Source organism: Moschus berezovskii, chromosome 15 (assembly GCF_049115385.1).
Source record: "Moschus berezovskii isolate FMDL1 chromosome 15, NW_MosBer_1.0, whole genome shotgun sequence".
Taxonomy (NCBI): Eukaryota; Metazoa; Chordata; class Mammalia; order Artiodactyla; family Moschidae; genus Moschus; species Moschus berezovskii.
This window is the reverse complement of record NC_142474.1, coordinates 25556310-25575499: the sequence shown is the minus strand read 5'-3', so window position 1 is coordinate 25575499 and position 19190 is coordinate 25556310. Positions and strand designations below refer to the sequence as shown.

The following is a 19190-nucleotide window of genomic DNA, read 5'->3' as shown; positions in this document are numbered from 1 at the left end:
TTAGTTTACATAAATTTCTAACATAAACTTGAAAAGAATTTAATTATCCAAAGTGAATGTATCTGCAAACCTTTTTCAAATCTATTTTCAGATTTTAATGACTATGGTAGATTTTTTTTATTTCTCCTCATTTTGACAGTATAGCCTAATCCAGACCTTCTGTGGCTTAACCACATATTTCTAAGTGAGTATTTTTCTCCTTTACAAAGTCAAAATTCAATGATTATTAGATGTTAAGGGAGGAAGTGTTGTGTACATTCAAAGAAAAACTTGCAATTTATAACATGTTTTTTAGAATTTGCAATAGTCTCACAAGTAAGTCAAATTAACAGTATAGCAAAATATACTCAAGAGGAAATATCTGGTTTTGATGTGACTAGAGAATGGAGAATCCCAGGGACGGGAGAGCCTGGTGGGCTTCCGTCTGTGGGGTCGCACAGAGTCGGACACGACTGAAGTGACTTAGCAGCAGCAGCAGAGAACATAACGTGACAGGCTTGGCATCAGGGACCCTGACTGGGCAGGGTGCGTGCCTGGCCACACATGACACACGTGACAAGCACCAGTACCATGATTAAGTGTGAGCTATGGAGTCAGACTCCCTGGGAGTAGGTCCCAGCTACACCGTTTTGTAGTTATGTGACCTTGAGAAAGTTACTTAACCTCCCTGCACGCTGGATGCCTCACCTGAAAATGGAGATAGGAAAGGTACTTGCTCATAGGCTTTCTGTGAACATGAAATTAGTTAATGCTGGTAAAGCACCTAGAAAAATACCTGGCAACATAAAAAGTGCTGTACAAGTATTTTTTCTTTCATTATTGTATTTGACCTTATTTACCTCTTGAGTAGGGTTGGCTTAATGGCTGTGCCACCGGTGCAGTCACACAGGGCCTCATGCTGAGAACAGCCCCGTGCTTGGTTTAAGTCTCTGCTGCTGTCATCTTGAAATTCTTAATAACTCTGAAACAAAGGACCCTACACTTACCTCTGCACTGGGCCCTGAATATTTGGTACCTGGTCCTGCCCTGGTGGTAGATGGTGTCACTCGCCCCTTCTGCTACATCTGGCTGGAGCTTTAGACAAGCAACAGCCTCCGTGTTCTCACCTGTAAACTGTGAGTCTAACTACTGCCCTGACAAGGCTCTTGGGAGAGTTAAGTAAGATAATATGTTAGCAATGACTGGCACATGTAAGTTCTCAGAGGTATATTCTGTTCACGTTTATCGTGATAAAAATTAACCCAATGTTTCTTTACTTCTCCTGTGAATACATATTTTTGCCTACAATTACAAGAAAGTTTTCAGTGCAGTTAAAATTTTGTTGAAAATACAGAATAAAATCATAAAACTCATCTCTGGAAAATTAAGATAGGTTTACAAAAGGACAAGATCACACCTTTACTGTTATAGATAGGCCTTATTAAAATTTGAGGCTTCTGTAAATCTTAAAGCTGAACAAGTTCTTGATTCTAATAACCTAGGCGAGAGAAGAATTCAAGTGACTTGAATTTGGGTGAGAACTGATAAAACCCTGGGGAAAATTTTCAAATAAGTATATGATTAATAAGAAGTATGCTTAAAATCAAATCAAAGCACTAAGGACTATATCAACCCAGTATCTATTCATAATAAACATTACCACTACTTTCACAGTGATTGACTGAGGCATGACCCCTACACTATGAAGGCGAAGGAAAGTGTAACTAAGGAGAAAGTGCTTGATATTTTCATTAATTTGCAACTTTCAAATTTAGGTTATTATTACTTTTGTTACTGGGACTTCCCTGGTGACTCAGACGATAAGGAAACCTCCTGCCATGCGAGAGACCTGGGGTAGATCCCTGGGTTGGGAAGATCCCCTGAAGAAGGGAATGGCTACCCACTCCAGTATTCTGCATAGTTCATGGGGTTTCTGAGTCTGACGCGACTAAGTGACTTTCACTTCAGTTCTTCACTTTTGTTACTAATAGGATACTTCATGCCTTAACATTACTTGTACTGTAGAAAGTAAATAAAGCATTTCTGCAGACTTTGATGACACGTGTTAGACATTTTTTCAGACAAAATTTAAAAGTCAAAATAATATACATTCTTCTATGATTTAATTTAGAACATAGGATAGAAATTAATCTCTTAAGAGAATGATAAAGCCTTCTCAAGAAAATTACAGTATAGAATTTTTTTAAAAAAATACAATTATGAAAAATTATTATATTTTACCTCTATAAAATGAAGAACATTTGTTCTTTGCACAACAGTATCTACTGCTGAAAACAAAACTAATGAAAAGCCTCTTGTGATCACAAGATATATTCTGACATATTTTTATATCCACCCGCCAAATTTTAATTTGTTAGGTAAGTACACTCTGGAAAGATAGTCTGATGATAGGAAGGTCAAAGCTTGAATTTCTGCCTTCATTTTAGAGTCTGCCATTATTTCCATCTGTCAATAAAAGTAAACTATAGTCATACCAGAGTCCTTTGCTACAGTTCTGTCAACTCAAACTGGTAAATCTAGATTTGTTTTAATCTCCAAAACCATGGGCAATAAACTTTAAGTCAGCCAGAATATTCTAGAGCTGCTACAGCAAAAAATATTAGTATGGATTCCTTCAATAGTTAGGAATGGTCTGGCATCTTTATAATTTCCTTCTCTCCTTTTGTCCTTCATGAACTAGGATAGAACCATAGACAATGGGTATTTAATTATGATGAGAATAAGTTAGGTCAATTCCACCCAGTTAATCTTATCTATTAGCATTCATAATTCAATGTTTCAGCAACAATGTACTGCCAAACAATGCACATGGCAGTTGCTAGTTATATAAAAATTCAAGAAGGATAGCTTCAAAATATGATGCAAATAGCCACTGCTAAAAGTAAAAAGCAATAAAACATGACATTTGCATTTTAAAAAGAAACATACTTCTTTTCTCCAAAATGGTTGGCAAGTAATATAAGGTCTCTTTAGGATGCTGTCAAGTTTCATCTGGTCCCGTTTTGTCAGTGGAATTAAAGTACCTTTGGGTATATTTAATCTGGGGGGAAAAAAATAGGTGAAAAAAATCAGTAAAAACAAAGTGCTCCTGTAACTTTAAGGTCACATACATTTCATTTTTATTTATCATGCTATTTCAAAAGACTCAAATAACAGATGAAAAACTCAGTACAGGTTCACTTTTAAATATGGAGTTTGAGGGAATCTGGTATGTCTTCGACCAGCAAGTGTTCAAGATCATAGTGGAAGTCTGTTTCAAGTTGTTGTTTTCTTTCATGCCACACTCACAGGATGATGACAGGAAGATAGACATTGGTTATAAAATAAATGCCGGGAGCACTAACATCATGTGTCTCAACACCAAGGCTGCCTCCAGAGCGCCGCAGTCTTAGAGCAGTGAGTGCCAGTGTGTGTGTGGCCAGCAGCGAGATCCACTATGGGATTTCAGGTCCCACTGAATCCTTAATTCTTTGTAATTCACTGAGAATTTTCTGGGCCAAGGAAGTTAGTCTATCAATTTTCACTTATGCACTCATGCGTGCACACAGACATACATACACACATCTATCGTTTCAAATTTTTAAAAAGTGGATTGTAATTTTATCTTGGTATGTGTTTTAAAAATAGAACATGAGAGGTCCAGGGTTTATGCTGTGAATTGCTTTTTGAAGTCACAAATCCTGGATTTCCCAGCAGAGCTCTAGTTTCAAACAGTCTTTCTCAATGTCCCCACAATAATGACTATTTGCCACTGGCAGCTCCTGGATAGGGTGACAATTTGATTGAAAGGGAGGCCTAGAGGATTTCCCTTGAAGCCCTGTTTGTGTAGCTATCATGCTGTTTTTTCTTTGATTGTACATTTATTTAGAGTACATTTATTTTGAGGGCACTGGTGGAATTTATGAGATACACCTAGAGTTTCTTCATTTTCCACCTTAATCAGATTCTCTGTCCTAAACTTGTATTAGAAACGATCTTCATACAAATAGATCACCCCCAAGGGATTTTGACCATGATGTATACACTAAACAAAACTTTGATTCACTACAGCGTAAACATTCAAAAGTCAGAACCTGGATGTTTTCTCTTGTGCCCTCATTTTCTTAGAAGCAGCGATCATTCCATTTTTAGAAAATAAGCGTCTTTAACCAAGGTTTGCTCACTGCTTGAAGAAATCCAAATGTTTAATTTCACTCTCACCTCTCACTAACCAATTAAAACAATAAAATATCTTAAAATATCACATTAGCAGAGATGAATAAAGTGATAATGTCTTATGCTGAGAGGCAGGTGGGCTCTTACTCTCCAGGGAAGACAAAATAATTACCCTATCCAGAGGGCAGCTGAAGCCTTAAAAATGTGCATACCCTTTGACCCAGCAATTCCGGGAATTCAGCCTATGGGACTAATTAAGGATACAGGCAAAGATTCAGTCACAAGAGGGTCGGTCAGAGGACTATCTTTCAAAACGGATTTGGAACCCATCCAAATGTCCAACCACAAGGGACTGACCAAATAGACACACTCAGAATTGAAACCAAGTGGAAGAAGACATTCAAATAAGATTATAGGAATATATACTTATTGATAAGGAAGTGCAATTACATTGTGTTGTGGGAGAAAAGAAGATTACAAAATCAAGCTCTCCCAAATTCTTTTGGAAGAAATTATGGCAGTGCACAGCAAATAATCTACAAGGGCAGAACTGTTCGTCTATAGGTGACTTTTATCCTGTTACTTAATGATATTTTTTTCTATAACAAACACATATATCTTAAAACTGACAAAATGTGGATCTCCCAACTTTAAGTAATCTTAAAATGAGATTTTTAAATGAAATTAAGAACCTATGACAAAATCAATTCAGATGGCAAATGGTGTTGTCAATGATTAGTATTTAGATTCAATGTCTTAATACTAAGTATAAAGAAATTATTAAAGACTTTAACCATAAGGGTAAAACAAAATAATGTCTTCTAACTAGCTGAAGGTTCAATTAACCAAAAATATTTAAGTATTTTAGTAGCTGAAACAGAAACATCGATAAATTAAATTTGTGATGATATAATCCTGAGTTGTCATGAACAACGTAAGTGAAGAACAGTAAGCACTTCTCCTGGTAGTGACTCTTCAGGCTGAGTGCTGCGTGTTACAGTGAGTCATCATTGTAAATACCCTCATTCTGCTAACTGTCTAACCTTTTGATATCAGAAGGGAGGAGACCAAGCCATCTAATAGCTGGAACTGTGAGATTATGGGCTTCAAAAGACATAGCCTAAAATAAAGAGCAGAAGTATATTAGCTAAACCTTTTGCAGAGAACTAGCATACGTGTTTTTGCAGCAATTTTTTTCAACTTATTAAGGACTAGTACTGAAGACTTCACACTTCCCGAGGCCACAAAAGTAAGAAAATCACCAAGAGCTTAGCAAAACTGGACTTTCAGTGGAGGTTTTAAAACTACTCTACACTATTTCTGTGTTGATTTCCTATAACGTCAAAGTACAAATGACCCTCTCTGACCCAAATTTATTGTCGTTTGTGATTCCACACCTTAATCCCTTGCTCCACCATCCTCTTCTTCTGCTATAAACATTTACATCAAGGGCATGCAAAGTGCATACCAGTGGTTCCCAAACTTTACCATGAGTCAGGATCACTTGGAGGGCCCACCCTTAGAATTCCAGACTCAAGACGTCTGAATGGGGACTGAGATTTGCATTTCTAACAACTTCCCAGCACCACATTTTGAGAACCACTGATGTGTAGCAGTTGCCGTCCCTAGTGGAAAAGTTTGGTGGTCTTTTCATTTCTCCTGATGGTTGGAATTGGAAAAGTCAGAATTCAAGACTATATATAATTTTCAGGGTATAATTGGTAATCAGTGTTGTTATGCTGAGAGCTTGCCGTTACTTCCGCAGGCCAGGAAAGTGGAGGATAATTAAGGCCTCTTGCCCGAAGGTAATCCCACTCTGTCATCTACAGTCACGCTGGTTATGCTGGAAGCTGGAATCACAGACTCTGAAACAGAGCGGCCCTAGACTAGGACAGTAGCTTCCCTGGTACCTTTTGGGGTCCCTCAGCTTACTAGGGGCCGATAAGTAAATGCAGAAATCATTCCAGTGAATAATATAAACTATCTCAATAATGGAAAAGGAAAAATATTTTTCTATACTTACCATAGATCCGTACTTATAGATACACATTATCTCTATGCCTGTTAAAAGAAAGTTAACTTTGAAATTTGTCTTCTTACATATTAGAGTTAGATAATTATATCTAACATCTGCAATTTTTATTTTTGTGGATAATACCAGTGGAAAATTTATGGTTCAGTTTAATACAGTAAGAAACAATAAATGCCCCAAATGATTAGTAATTCATTTAAATCTAATAATCATGTTCTTTTAAAGTATTTTATGAAAGTGTTCTATGAGCAGAGAAACACAGCTATAAATATGATTTGATTATGACTATTTCAAATAGTCTAACAATAAATTACCATGTGGATCAGCATCTACCAGAGTGAAAACAGGAATGTGAAATGTATCCCACAACTTCTTGACTAGAAGTCTTGTATTCAGATCAGGTACCCCCTTTCCCTAAAAGCAAGGATTGAAATAATGCATTTTAATTTCAGTAGAATGGAACTGATGACACTGTATCCTTATTTTATTATTAACATAAATATCTTCATAACTTTGACTTAATTATCCCAAGCCTAGGAAAATATTTTAGCAGAAACAGAAAAAATAAAAAATGTGACATACATAAGGATGTCCACTGCAGTGTTACTTAAAAGGACAGAAACCACAGTAAATATCCAAAAGATCTAAAAACAGGCAGCATAGCACAGTGGTGACATGCATCAACTTCAGAGCCAACTGCCTGCGCAGGCGTCTGGCTCTGCCACTTCTTAGCAGCATGGACCTTAACAGTCAGGAAAACTCTCTGAGGTTTGGGGCTTTGTAATAACACCTTCCAATATTATTACAGGAACTGAGTTATTTAATAATTATAAAGCATTTAAAAGTATCTGGTTTAAATTCAGGATTTAATAAAACCAAACAGTAGAATAGTATTATGAAGTGATTAAAGCAATAATTATGTAGAAAAATAATTTGAAGAGCATTCGAAAAATGTTAAAAGAGAGAACAGGAAACCAAATGAAATGTGGAATAGGGAGGAAGCAAGCAGAGATGAGAACTGGCTTTTGATGGGATAGCCCTGAATTCCCTCTCCACCAATCACTAGTGGATTTCCTAGTCTCTTTAGGCTGTGGCTTTATTTATAAAACTGGGCTAAATATGGCTACCACCCAGAGTTATGGCACTGTAGCCATGTGGAGTTGAACTATCTTAATCCCAGTTTTTTTTTTAATATATATTTAATTCACTTATTTGGCTGTGTCTGGTCTTAGTTGTAGCACACAGGATCTTCTGTGGCACTTGGGCTTTGTTGCCCTGTGGAGTGTGGGATCTTAGTTCCACGACTTGGGACTGAATCCACATACCCTACATTGCAGATTCTCAACCACTGGACCACCAGGGGAGTCCCTCTCCAAGTCCTAGTTTTGACCAGCCTTGAGATTGTGTTAAAATACCTTCCTGGGTCCCAGTGTCCTATTGTTAAAATGGGGATGATAATAATACCTATCTCACAAGGCTGGAGACACTTCACAAGTTGATATGAGGGCATGAAGAGAAGGGGGCAACAGAGGATAAGATGGTTGGATGGCATCACTGACTCAACGGAAGCTCTGAGAGATGGTGAAGGAGAGGGAGCTGGGGTCCGAAAGAGTCAGATGCAACTGAGTGACTGAACAACAAGCAACGGAGAAAACAGCAGTAAATGTGAACCCTTATCACGTGAAGTGCCCAGCAGAGTTCCTGGTGCATCACGAATACACAGTGAATGGTTGTGTGTTTTAATTGTTTCCTTTGGGAGAGAAAACCCATATATGTGGTAGAGGAGTCAGACAGTACCAAAGATTCCTTCCTAGCCCAGCCCTCGACTCTCAGCTCCCCTCTGCAGGGGCAGCTACTACAGGTCAGCTTCTAGAGGGTGTTTCACCATAGTAACAACAGCAATTATCAATGGATGCCATGACAGCACCAACATGTAGGTAGACAAAGGCTAGAAGGCAGCATTCAAGAGGAAAGGCAAGGTAAAAAGAGAAATGTGACCAAGAGCTGAGCTTTATGTGCAACTCCACTGCACTAGTACCAGCTGTGATTCAAACTCCAAGGGCTGATACGGAGGCCTGGGCCACCGTTGGTTTCTTTGTCTGTAACAGCTTGTCTTCTGATCAGTCCAGCAAGCATGCACTCTCACCAGGAAGGTGTGAAAGAGCCAAAAGTGAACCAGAAGTGAACCAAAAGTTCCACCAAAGTGAACCACAGGACAACGCCACTGAGAGATCACTTCAGGGGTTCAGGTATGGCCTTTATTACTGACGAGGTCTCAGTGTACATTTTCTGTCACAACTGTTCTCCCCTCTCTTCAAACTGGGCACCTGCCACTAGGAACTCCTGTTATCATCTCAAATTTTTAAGACTACACTAAATATCTTTTTTCTATGAAGAACAAGCCTCCCTGCCACTTGTTCTATAGCATCCACGGGGACATCGTGGTAAAGCTCCACACACCAGAGTCATTTTGATTCATTCCTCTCGTCCTGTGGTCATCACGTCCTTTTAAATTTGTCTTGGAAATGTCCTTTGCTTGCATCCTTTCTCTTTAACCATTTCCCTGGCAACCTACCACCAACGTAACTACCTGAGAGCCTCCAGACAGGCTCCCTGAATCAAGTTATCTCCCTATCCATCTAACTGATGATGCTACCACACAAATCCTTGTCATTTCCTTTCTCACCAATCCTTATCACTTTTGTTAACACTTGATATTTTTGCACTAAATCAGGATGCCTCCTGGGGGTGGCCAGGCCTTCCAAGATGCCAACAGCTGCCCCACATCCTGCTCCCTCGGGAGGGCAGCTCTCCTCACTGCTTCTACAAACATACCTCACAAGCATCATACTTACTGTTAAGCTAGGAGAACTGTAAGTAGATGAGCTTTTTTTTTTTTTTCTTCAGAGAACTATATCTTTATGCAGATCTGTAAGAGTGGAAGAAGGCTGGCACAGGAGGGGGAACCTGATGTGTCTGTTGCTCTCCCATCATCTCACTGACCCACACCCCTGGCTTCCTGAACTGCCACCTCTTTATCCCCCAGGCCAGCAGATGTCATTGGTCTCCCCAGTTTTATGAACACCTCCCACATTACCCTTTGCTAATTATTGCCTGTAGTTCTCTATTACCTCAACATATACTTCTGTGTTCTTTGCTCTTCTTTCAACATTTGTGTTAGAAAAAAAAAATACACCAGTATACAAACCACGTGAGGAAGAACAAGGAGTGGCTCTTGTTCATTCAGCCCTGTCAAAGCTCCCATGTTCCCATATTATAGTTAAGACAAGTAGCCCCTGTGGGAATGGTGTGAGGATGATACTGAGAGCCCGTGTAAACTTACATTTTTATTAGAAAATCTCTGGTATTTAAGAATTGGGACCATCACCTTGATTTCAGTCAGATTTGAGGATGGTTAAATAAACGCTTTGGAAATTCTTGTTCTATAATCCCAAAGGATGCTTCATAATGACAAGAGAATGCTGTTCAAATTCACAGATGATGTTATAAACCACTCTTGTGTGTATATGTGCTTCAGTCATGTCTGACTCTTTGCAATTCCATGGACTGTAGCCTGCCAGGCTCCTCTGTCCTTGGGATTTCTCAGGCAAGAATACTGGAACAGGTTGCCATTTCCTACTCCAGGGGATCTTCCTAACCCAGGGATAGAACCCATGTCTCCAGCATTGGCAGGTGGACTCTTTACCACTGAGCCACTGGGGAAGCCATAAATCCCTCTTACTGATCACCAAAGTAGTCCGTTAGTCTGGTAATTGAGGTAAAAGTAGATAATGTACCGTAACCATGATGCATGGAGACATTTTGTTGCAAAAGTTGTCATCCAGGAGTCGCTGAAATGTCGCATCTTTTTCTACAATTAGTAGAAATTTTGCATCCGTAATTAAATCTGTGAAGTTAAGGCTGATAAATTTAAGGCATGTGTGTTTCAACTGAACCACTAATTATAAGTAATGATGCCATATGGGTCAATTCAAAAGTAGCTATAGATATACAATTTTTGTTTTTACCTTCACTCTTCAGATATCTCGTCTCTTCCAGGGCATCTTCCCAACCCAGGGATTCAACCTGCTTCTCTTGCCTCTCATGCATTGGCAGTCAGATTCTTTACCACTAGTGCCACCTATTCACACACAATATTTACATACCTGTCTTTCTTACTAGATAGTGAGTTCCTAGAAATATCCTAGAAAAGGGAGTATGGTGTGTTCCTCTTGACCAATACAGGATATGGCTTACTGGTTACACATTATGAAGGCTTGATTTATTAAAGTAAAAGTGAATGAACATTCTGTAAGTTTAAATAGCTTTCTCACTCAAAGGATACTCTGAATTCCTTGAATATTAGATGGCATAGCAACAGCCTAAGTTAACAAAAGGAGACAGTTTTTATTTTAAATAAATAGCAAGCATAACAACAGAAAAAAATCCACCTGCAATGTGGGAGACCTGGGTTTGATCCCTGGGTTGGGAAGATCTGGAGAAGGGCATGGCAACCCACTTCAGTATTCTTGTCTGGAGAATCCCCATGGACAGAAGAGTCTGGTGGGCTACAGCCCATGGGGTCGTAAAGAGTCAGACATGACTAAGCGACTAAGCAAACATACACAATAACATTTAAAAATTTATCAAGAACACTTTTTGTTGTTGTTTAGTCACTCAGTTGCTACTCCCATGGACTGTAGCCTGCCAGGCTTCTCTGTCCATGGGATTTCCTAGGCCAGAATACTGGAGTGGGTTGCCATTTCCTCCTCAAGGGGATCTTCCCAAGCCAGGGATTGAACCCATGTCTCTGAGTCTCCTGTATTGCAGGTGGATTCTTTACCACTGAGCCATTGGGGAAGCCCTATATTTTCATTTTTTTAAAAATACACTGTCATCAGAAGTCTATGCCTCAGTAAGAAAATGTGTGGACACAGATTTACTTTTCAATAAGAAAACAGACATACGACCCAAACTACTTCCCAGCAGGTGAAAATTTCTTGGAAACTTCATAGATATGTGGCTTAAAAAGCAGAAACTGACGAAGGAAAGACTTCCTTATGTAGAATCTCATAGGTGTCATTCTCCTCTTTCCAAAATGATGAGTTGACCATTTCCAAACTTCTGTGCTAGTTCTGTGACTTTCTACATACTAAAGCCTAGCAAACACTTTAGTATCAAACTTACAAATTTCAGAACCAGAAAATTTTATGAAGATTACATAAATAGCCATCCTAAAATGGTCAAGTCACACTCTACCTGAGAACAACAAACAGTGCATTTAAAAAAGGAATGTGTATGTTTGTTTATTTCAGTATAACATCTGACAATTGGCATATTTGGAAACTGGGTAATGTACAACCCCATAAAGCATATACCTATTCATCCTTTCGTTTTATTTTAAAGTCTTTAGCTCTGAACTACATAACAAGGCCAGTCAATAAAGTGCATTTCAAACACAAAGGAGTTTGAAATGGAGTGGAAGCCCAAGAACACATTATGATGCTTACTGTTGAACGTGTGCAGTTCACCTTGGTGCCATCTTCCTCGAGGTACTTTAAATCGCCAGCAATTAAACCTTTTGATGTAGACAGCTGAAAAAAGTAATAGTCATATATAAAACCTTTTTCTCGAGTGCATTTTATGCTTCTAAGTCCCTTCTCATGTTCACCTGCTAAATTATATAGGCATTTTGGATCAGACTGGAATTTAAGAAATAAAGGAGAAAATATGTAAGCGTTTAGGAATGAAAAATATTTGATAATTCATCAGTTTTGTTTCCTTTAGCCAAGGGAATACACTGAGACTAGTTATTTAAATTCATAGTGAGAAAAATATCAAAAATATGAAAAGGCACTGCTGCTGCTGCTGCTGCTAAGTCACTTCAGTCGTGTCCGACTCTGTGTGACCCCATAGACGGAAGCCCACCAGGCTCCCCCGTCCCTGCGATTCTCCAGGCAAGAACACTGGCGTGGGTTGCCATTTCCTTCTCCAATGTGTGAAAGTGAAAAGGGAAAGTGAAGTCGCTCAGTCGTGTCCGACCCTTAGCGACCCCACAGACTGCAGCCTACCAGGCTCCTCCATCCATGGGATTTTCTAGGCAATAGTAGGTTACATTTATTCTATTATAATTTTCATACATTTTGTCTTAAAATATCTTGTATTAAATGCTACTTACTATATGCAGACTCCTCCTCGGCACTTTTAACATACAGGAAATATCATTGATAATATTGTCCACGACAGTCTGGTTACCAAAGAGTTGGCTGTCAGTGTAATAAATGTCTCTGTGAAAATTTAAAAAATATATATTTTAATTAACCATATTTTCTCTGAACATGATAAGTATTGGAATATTAGCTGAAAAAAGCTTTGAGTGGATATAAACAAATAATTTATTACCCACAGTCTGGTTTTATGTAACTTTTCAAAACATATAATGAAAGTCAATCCCACTTAAACTCACAACGCATTTCAAAGGGTAATTTATTAGAACAGTGTACTTACCTTTTGGTTGCATAAGTGTTGCTCTGTACTAATTTATAGATCATGGAAAATATTTTAAGAATTAGTGCTAGAAAATAAGATGCAATAAGTGAGTTATTCATCACTTACAAAAATCAAAACATTCTGTGATCAAGAATTAACTCTCTCCAGTTACTTTCTACAACATTATAAAAATTATCTTTCCAAGAGAGAAGTGTTAAGTACAGAATGATAACTGTCTACAAGTTAGATAAAATTTAAAGTTCTGTGTACGGCAAAATTGAAAGAATATTTTTCCACTGAATCATATACTTGAACATTCATTTTGGACTAATACTTTCCTTCCACAGTTATTGACAATGCAAAATTCTACAAATTTATTTCAGGTACAGGATGGCCTATTAATGAACAAATAAAATTATTTAGCTCAGAACAACTATGACCCAGAAAGTAATAAAAATTATTTATTTTACCACTAAAAGCTAAGAATGATGAATTTACCAAAATTTTTAACTGATTTTGGTGAATCACTTTTGATTTTTCTTGTGGTACAATGAGACACCATGTGAAGACCCACAGAATCTTCAAACCTGTCATTTTGTTTAAAGCAAGGGAATAGAATAAAAAAGAGTTAACTTCTGAACACCAAACAATATACGATTAATGTCCTCTTCTGAACATCATTTAAATCCACATTTCTTCTCAATGTAAGCACTGAAGTTTTAGGATAACCTCGTTTATAAGATTAGAGAATTCCAAGTGGTAATTAGTTGATTATCTTTGCAACATCCAGAGGCACTAAAAGAGTGTTTAAAATACATGAATTAAACACCTTTGATTATAGTGTGTGTGCCTGTGTGTATATTTCTTTCCTGGGAAGACATTTAGGGTATGTGAACTATTATGAATTATTTCACAATTTTATTAGCCTTTTGCTTATTGATTTAATAGTTTAATTCAATTTAATAATAAGTTTTGAAATATTCCATTTAATTTACCCCCAAAGTTACAGTAATGAAATAAGTTTATACTAGGTTGTTAAATTGAACTGCCAAGCCTGTCCTAAAGATGGCAGAAGGCACCAGGCAAAATGGTCAGGTGATAGTTGCTTCAAGGCTTGGTGAAATCCACCTTGCAAAATATGATTCAAAAGTTTACAGTTTCACTAATTATATTGATCATAAAAGAATAATGAATGATGGACATGAGTTTGAGTGAACTCCGGGAGTTGGTGATGGACAGGGAGGCCTGGTGTGCTGTGATTCTTGGGGTTGCAAAGAGTCAGACACGACTGAGCGACTGAACTGAACTGAAAGAGCCTTAAGATTTCTTTAATTCTTTTCAGTAACTTTTACTGAGGACTAATCTTGCAGTGTTTTTCTTTGTTTAGTGAAAAGTGTCTACAGGTTGAGGACCTGAAAGAATCAAACTATATAACTAGATTCCAAGACTCTGATAAAGCTGTTTGCTGATTTTACCCTCTTGGGGACATGACTTCGCAGGGGGAGATCTGCTAAGAGAATGAGCCATTGCAATGTGTTCTGTGCTCAGGATACATTTATTTTGGTCTCAGTATCAGGGCTGGTTACAGCTCCCCTAAGCAAGTGGTTTGCTTCTGCAGTACAGATAAGAATTCTGATGGTGATATTTTACCCTTTGAGTGCTAGAAAGCTTAGATCCAAGGCTGGAGCCTATTTTTAGCAGGACTGTAAGACTTTATATGCATTTTGAATTCTAACTTCTTTTGGTGCTCCATTTTTTTTATTCCTAGCATTGTTTTCCCTTTGCCTTATCTTTCACACCTACTTTTAGTTTATATAACCTGCCTGTATGGTATGTATTTTATAAACTTCCTTAAATCCTTTTTGGCAGGGTAAAGGCAACAGATAGAGTTAAATCCAACTAGAACTCTAACTCAAATAAATTCTAATAATGACTTAGATAATGCACTTAAAAATTTAAAAATGCAAAATGCCCACTTTATATTTTCCCAGCTTGATCTGTTGTCTATTGTGAAAGCAGGCGCTTCATTTCTTGCCAAGCTTGTGACTATGTCTTGGATAATTTTTTCTATAGATGAAAGAACCTCAGAACTGAAACAATAAACACAGTGATTCAATCTTAATTCTAAATTAGACCTTTACAATAGGTAACATTTCCCCAGAATATTAATTTTTTGTTTCATTGGTTGTTTTTTAAGACTAGATCATAATATTCTGTCCCACTAAATTTTAACATGAGTTATACATTAAAACAATTATATTTATAGTCGTGAATTTCAAAGAAATTTCATTTGCTTGTAATTTTACTTCTCAAACAATTACCAACTTAAGTACTATTTCCCTTTTAGTGACCAATTTATAAATACATATTTATCTACTCTTCAGATCAACCTACTTTAAATACAAACTCATTGACTTGAAATACTACTGATAAATCTTTTAATTGATGTAATACTGGCTTTGAATTTATTTCCCCAAATGCAATGTGAAAATATTTCAAAAAAAACAGTTCTTACTATAGTATGTTACCCTAACTGATGTCATGCCATAAATCAGCCCTTTTGAATTTTAGTGCTACAAAAAGAAAAAAGTTTAATCATTACCATAAAAGGGCTTGGCAACTACTACACCACAGAAAATTATTAAGACTTAGCTCAGTTTTCTGTCAGCTGACTCTTAATTTCACAAGCCATCAGCTTCAAAAAATGTTATTCTGTTATAAACACCATAAAAATAATGCCTAGGAAGGAAAATCATATTAAATCTAGAAAATGCACAAAACATAGTGTTCTAATTTCCATTGAAACTTCACAGCTTTCATTGAAAATGCATGTATCAGAAAATAACTTTTAAAAGATTCAATATTTTCTAATTTTGGTAGGCAAAAACTGATTCAAGTATCTTATTCATTTTTCTAGTTTGGAAAAAAAGCTGCAATAATATCATGACCAACTTTAAAACAATCAAATTTACATCTGAAACCTGAACAGGGACTGCCACCGCCTTCTTTTACACTCTTCTAGTACTCCCTTAAACTAAAACATTTTGTAAAATTTGTCGCTTTCTAGGGCTTCTTGTTTTTTTTGGTAGTTGGTTTGGGCTTAAATGACAGTAATTTGTTTAAGTGAAAATCCTTGCTGATAAACTAGAAAAGCAGATCAAGTAAGCGGAACAACAGAGCATTTTAAGTGAAAGTGGTTAATAATGTAAACATATTTCCTGCAGTTAACTCCAGCTTGGGCAGCTGGAGAATCTCTGTAATTGATTTCATCAGCACCACACTCTGAGCTAAACTCTAACCGCTTTAACTGATTTAAAGAAATGTATTTTCTTCCCTTTCAGGTCCATAAATCCCATTGTCTTACTATAAAGCACTTAAAATGTGTTGACTTCCTCATTCATTTTGATAAAACACACTTACTAAGAACTAACATTGATTTCCCCCCCACCTTTTCTTAAAAAAAAAAAAAAAGCTTGAAAACTTCTAAATTTTCACAACTTTTAAAAACTAAACACCAAGCCAAACTGTGCCTTAAACGCCTCAAATTGTCCAAATCTCAGGAAACCTGTGACGCCAGCTACGGGGATGATCCTGGAACATTCTAGAAGACACGGGGGGGGGGTCGGGGGGTGTTGTGGTGGTGGGGTAGGTGCGGCTGACACCAGGCTTTTTGAATTGAGAATAAATTAACAGAAGAAATAGGGGGCACTAAACAGGGGCTTTTCTTGGTGTTTAGGGCTGGTGGGCCAAACAGGCAGGCCTCCATGGCCTCAACATTCTGAGGCGGCCTTGCTCCCCAGACTGGGGAGACGGGAAGGGGGCCCAGCATTTCTCCACAGAGAACGTCAAGCCTGGCTGGGCAGAACCTTTTTGCTCCCTAACTCCCAGCCGTCCGTGCCCCAGAAAGAGCCCGTATACCTAGAAGCCAAGCGCATCCCCCCGCCCGCGGGCTCCTCGCCGCCTCTCCTTAGGGCGGCCAGCAGGGAAGCCCTGTGCTGGTCCAAAACCTCGAAAAACGAGGCCTCAGGGCCCCTGAGCGGAAAGGCCATAAGAACCGACTGCAACAAAAGCGTCCAACAACAGGAGGTCCACCTGGCCTGAGATCACCCTCTCTGTACCCACAATGCACTTCCAGGGGTGGGGCCTGGAAGGACGGAGCTCCTCTTCGGAGCTGGGGGGTCCGGACTGCGCGTGCGCACACCTCACCCCCAGGTGGGGCTGGACTAACGCATGTGCATAGCACTTGCACTGACAGACATCTGTGCGCGGGGCTCTATCAGGGGCAGTCTCACCTGGGAGACGAAGTAATGGGCCCCTTCCTGGGAACCTTCTGAAAAGCCTCAGGGACCAGCGTCAGGGACCAGCAGGATATATTTGAGATGTGGGACCAAGATTTGAGACCTTGAAATGGTTTTATATCTTTTTTTTTTTTTTTTGCTATTTAGGGAAAGTCATCAGTGATTTTTTCACTAAAACAAGTAGTTATGGGTATCCAACTGTGTATCAGACACAGTTCTAGGTACTGGGTTCAGATGAGGATCAAGGCAAACGAAATATCTGCCCTTGCTAGCATTTATGTAGTAGCCTAGGGCCTAAAAACCTATTTCATTCAGCCTCTCCCTTTAAACTCTCATAACCGCACCAGTGGGGATTTTGCAAGAGAGGAGAAAGCGGTCCACAAGCCCAGGCAAGCCTGGGTTAACATCCCAGCTCCATCACTTTGTTGGCCTGCCAGATTTTGCAAATTATAACACAGGACCCTCAGTTAAATTGTAGATAAACAGTGAATACATTTTTTTAAGGATAACTGCGTCCCATGCAATCTGTGGGACACTCTTTTACTAAAAAATTATTTCATTATGAAAGAGATGGGAATCCCAGACCACCTGACCTGCCTCTTGAGAAACCTGTATGCAGGTCAGGAAGCAACAGTTAGAACTGGACATGGAACAACAGACTGGTTCCAAATAGGAAAAGGTGTACGTCAAGGTTGTATATTGTCACCTTGCTTATTTAACTTATATGCAGAGTACATCATGAGGAACGCTGGGCTGGAAGAAGCACAAGCTGGAATCAAGATTGCTGGGAGAAATATCAATAACCTCAGATATGCAGATGACACTACCCTTATGGCAGAAAGTGAAGAGGAACTCAAAAGCCTCTTGATGAAAGTGAAAGAGGAGAGTGAAAAGGTTGGCTTGAAGCTCAACATTCAGAAAACAAAGATCATGGCATCTGGTCCCATCACTTCATGGGAAATAGATGGAAAAACAGTGGAAACAGTGTCAGACTTTATTTTTTTGGGCTCCAAAATCACTGCGGATGCTGATTGCAGCCATGAAATTAAAAGATGCTTGCTCCTTGGAAGGAAAGTTATGACCAACCTTGATAGTATATTAAAAAGCAGAGACATTACTTTGCCAACCAAGGTCCGTCTAGTCAAGGCAATGGTTTTTCCCGTGGTCATGTATGGATGTGAGAGTTGGACTGTGAAGAAAGCTGATCGCCGAAGAATCGATGCTTTTGAACTGTGGTGTTGGAGAAGACTCTTGAGAGTCCCTTATACTGCAAGGAGATCCAACCAGTCCATTCTAAAGGAGATCAATCCTGGATGTTCATTGGAGGGACTGATGCTAAAGCTGAAACTGCAATACTTTGGCCACCTCATGTGACGAGTTGACTCACTGGAAAAGACTCTGATGCTGGGAAAGGTTGGGGGCGGGAGGAGAAGGGGACAACGGAGAATGAGATGGCTGGATGGCATCACCGACTCTGTGGACATGAGTTTGAGTGTACTCCGGGAGTTGGTGATGGACAGGGAGGCCTGGCGTGCTGTGATTCATGGGGTCGCGGAGAGTCGGACACGACTGAGCGACTGAACGGAACGGAACGGAACGGATTCACCCAAAATTCTTATTTAATTGGTCATCCAGTATTTTAACCTAGCAGTCCTCCCCTTGCAGATTTGAACTGAGCCTTCACTCCTACTCTCTTCTAGAGCAGAAGACAGAAATTCTGAAGCCTCAGGGAAGGAGTGCTGCCCTTGGGGGACAATTTCCTTGAGGGAAAGGAAACAGGGAAAGGCCCTGGAACAAGGTGGCGCCGAGGCCTTCCTAGGGAGTGGGGGGAAGGATGGTGTCCTGGGGTCTTGGCCCCAGAAGAGCCACCTGACAGCAGGCTCTCTCCAGAGAACTGTTTTGTTCCCTCAGTTCCTGGTCACTTGATACTGTTGATACAAAACCTGCTTCCCACCATAAATAATGAACTCCCTGTGTTGATAATGATGATTGTCTGTGCTAAGCCCTGTGCTGAGGGCTTTTATTATTATCAACGCTAATACTTCCTCACTGCCTACCCTGTACTAGGCAATTGTAGTCTGCCCTAGGCAATTGCAGTTACAGAGGACAAGTCTGTGAGTAAGGCAGGCAGAGTCCTTGACCTTAGGGGACTCACAGTCTAAGGGGAAGGGGGAAATTGAGGAGAAATAGGTGAACACCGAAATAATTGAGGGCGA

The 19190-nt window shown here is 39.1% G+C and overlaps 1 protein-coding gene across 2 annotated transcripts; it reads right to left on the bottom strand.

Moving 5' to 3' along the window:
• Positions 1 to 2325: 2325 nt before the first annotated feature.
• Positions 2326 to 16725, bottom strand: SPO11 (SPO11 initiator of meiotic double strand breaks). Of its 2 annotated transcripts, XM_088844389.1 has the most exons (13): positions 16595 to 16725; positions 14653 to 14766; positions 13175 to 13263; positions 12695 to 12761; positions 12366 to 12474; positions 11698 to 11781; positions 10533 to 10569; positions 9985 to 10094; positions 6502 to 6601; positions 6179 to 6216; positions 5199 to 5275; positions 2929 to 3040; positions 2326 to 2445 (listed from the first exon to the last, which is right to left on the bottom strand). In XM_088844389.1, the coding sequence occupies exons 1-13, from the start codon at positions 16723 to 16725 to the stop codon at positions 2326 to 2328; spliced, it is 1188 nt and encodes a 395-aa protein (XP_088700515.1). The 2 variants fall into 2 exon arrangements, with proteins under 2 accessions (XP_088700515.1, XP_055281266.2); XM_055425291.2 differs by lacking the exon at positions 14653 to 14766.
• Between the last annotated feature and the right edge of the window lie 2465 nt (positions 16726 to 19190).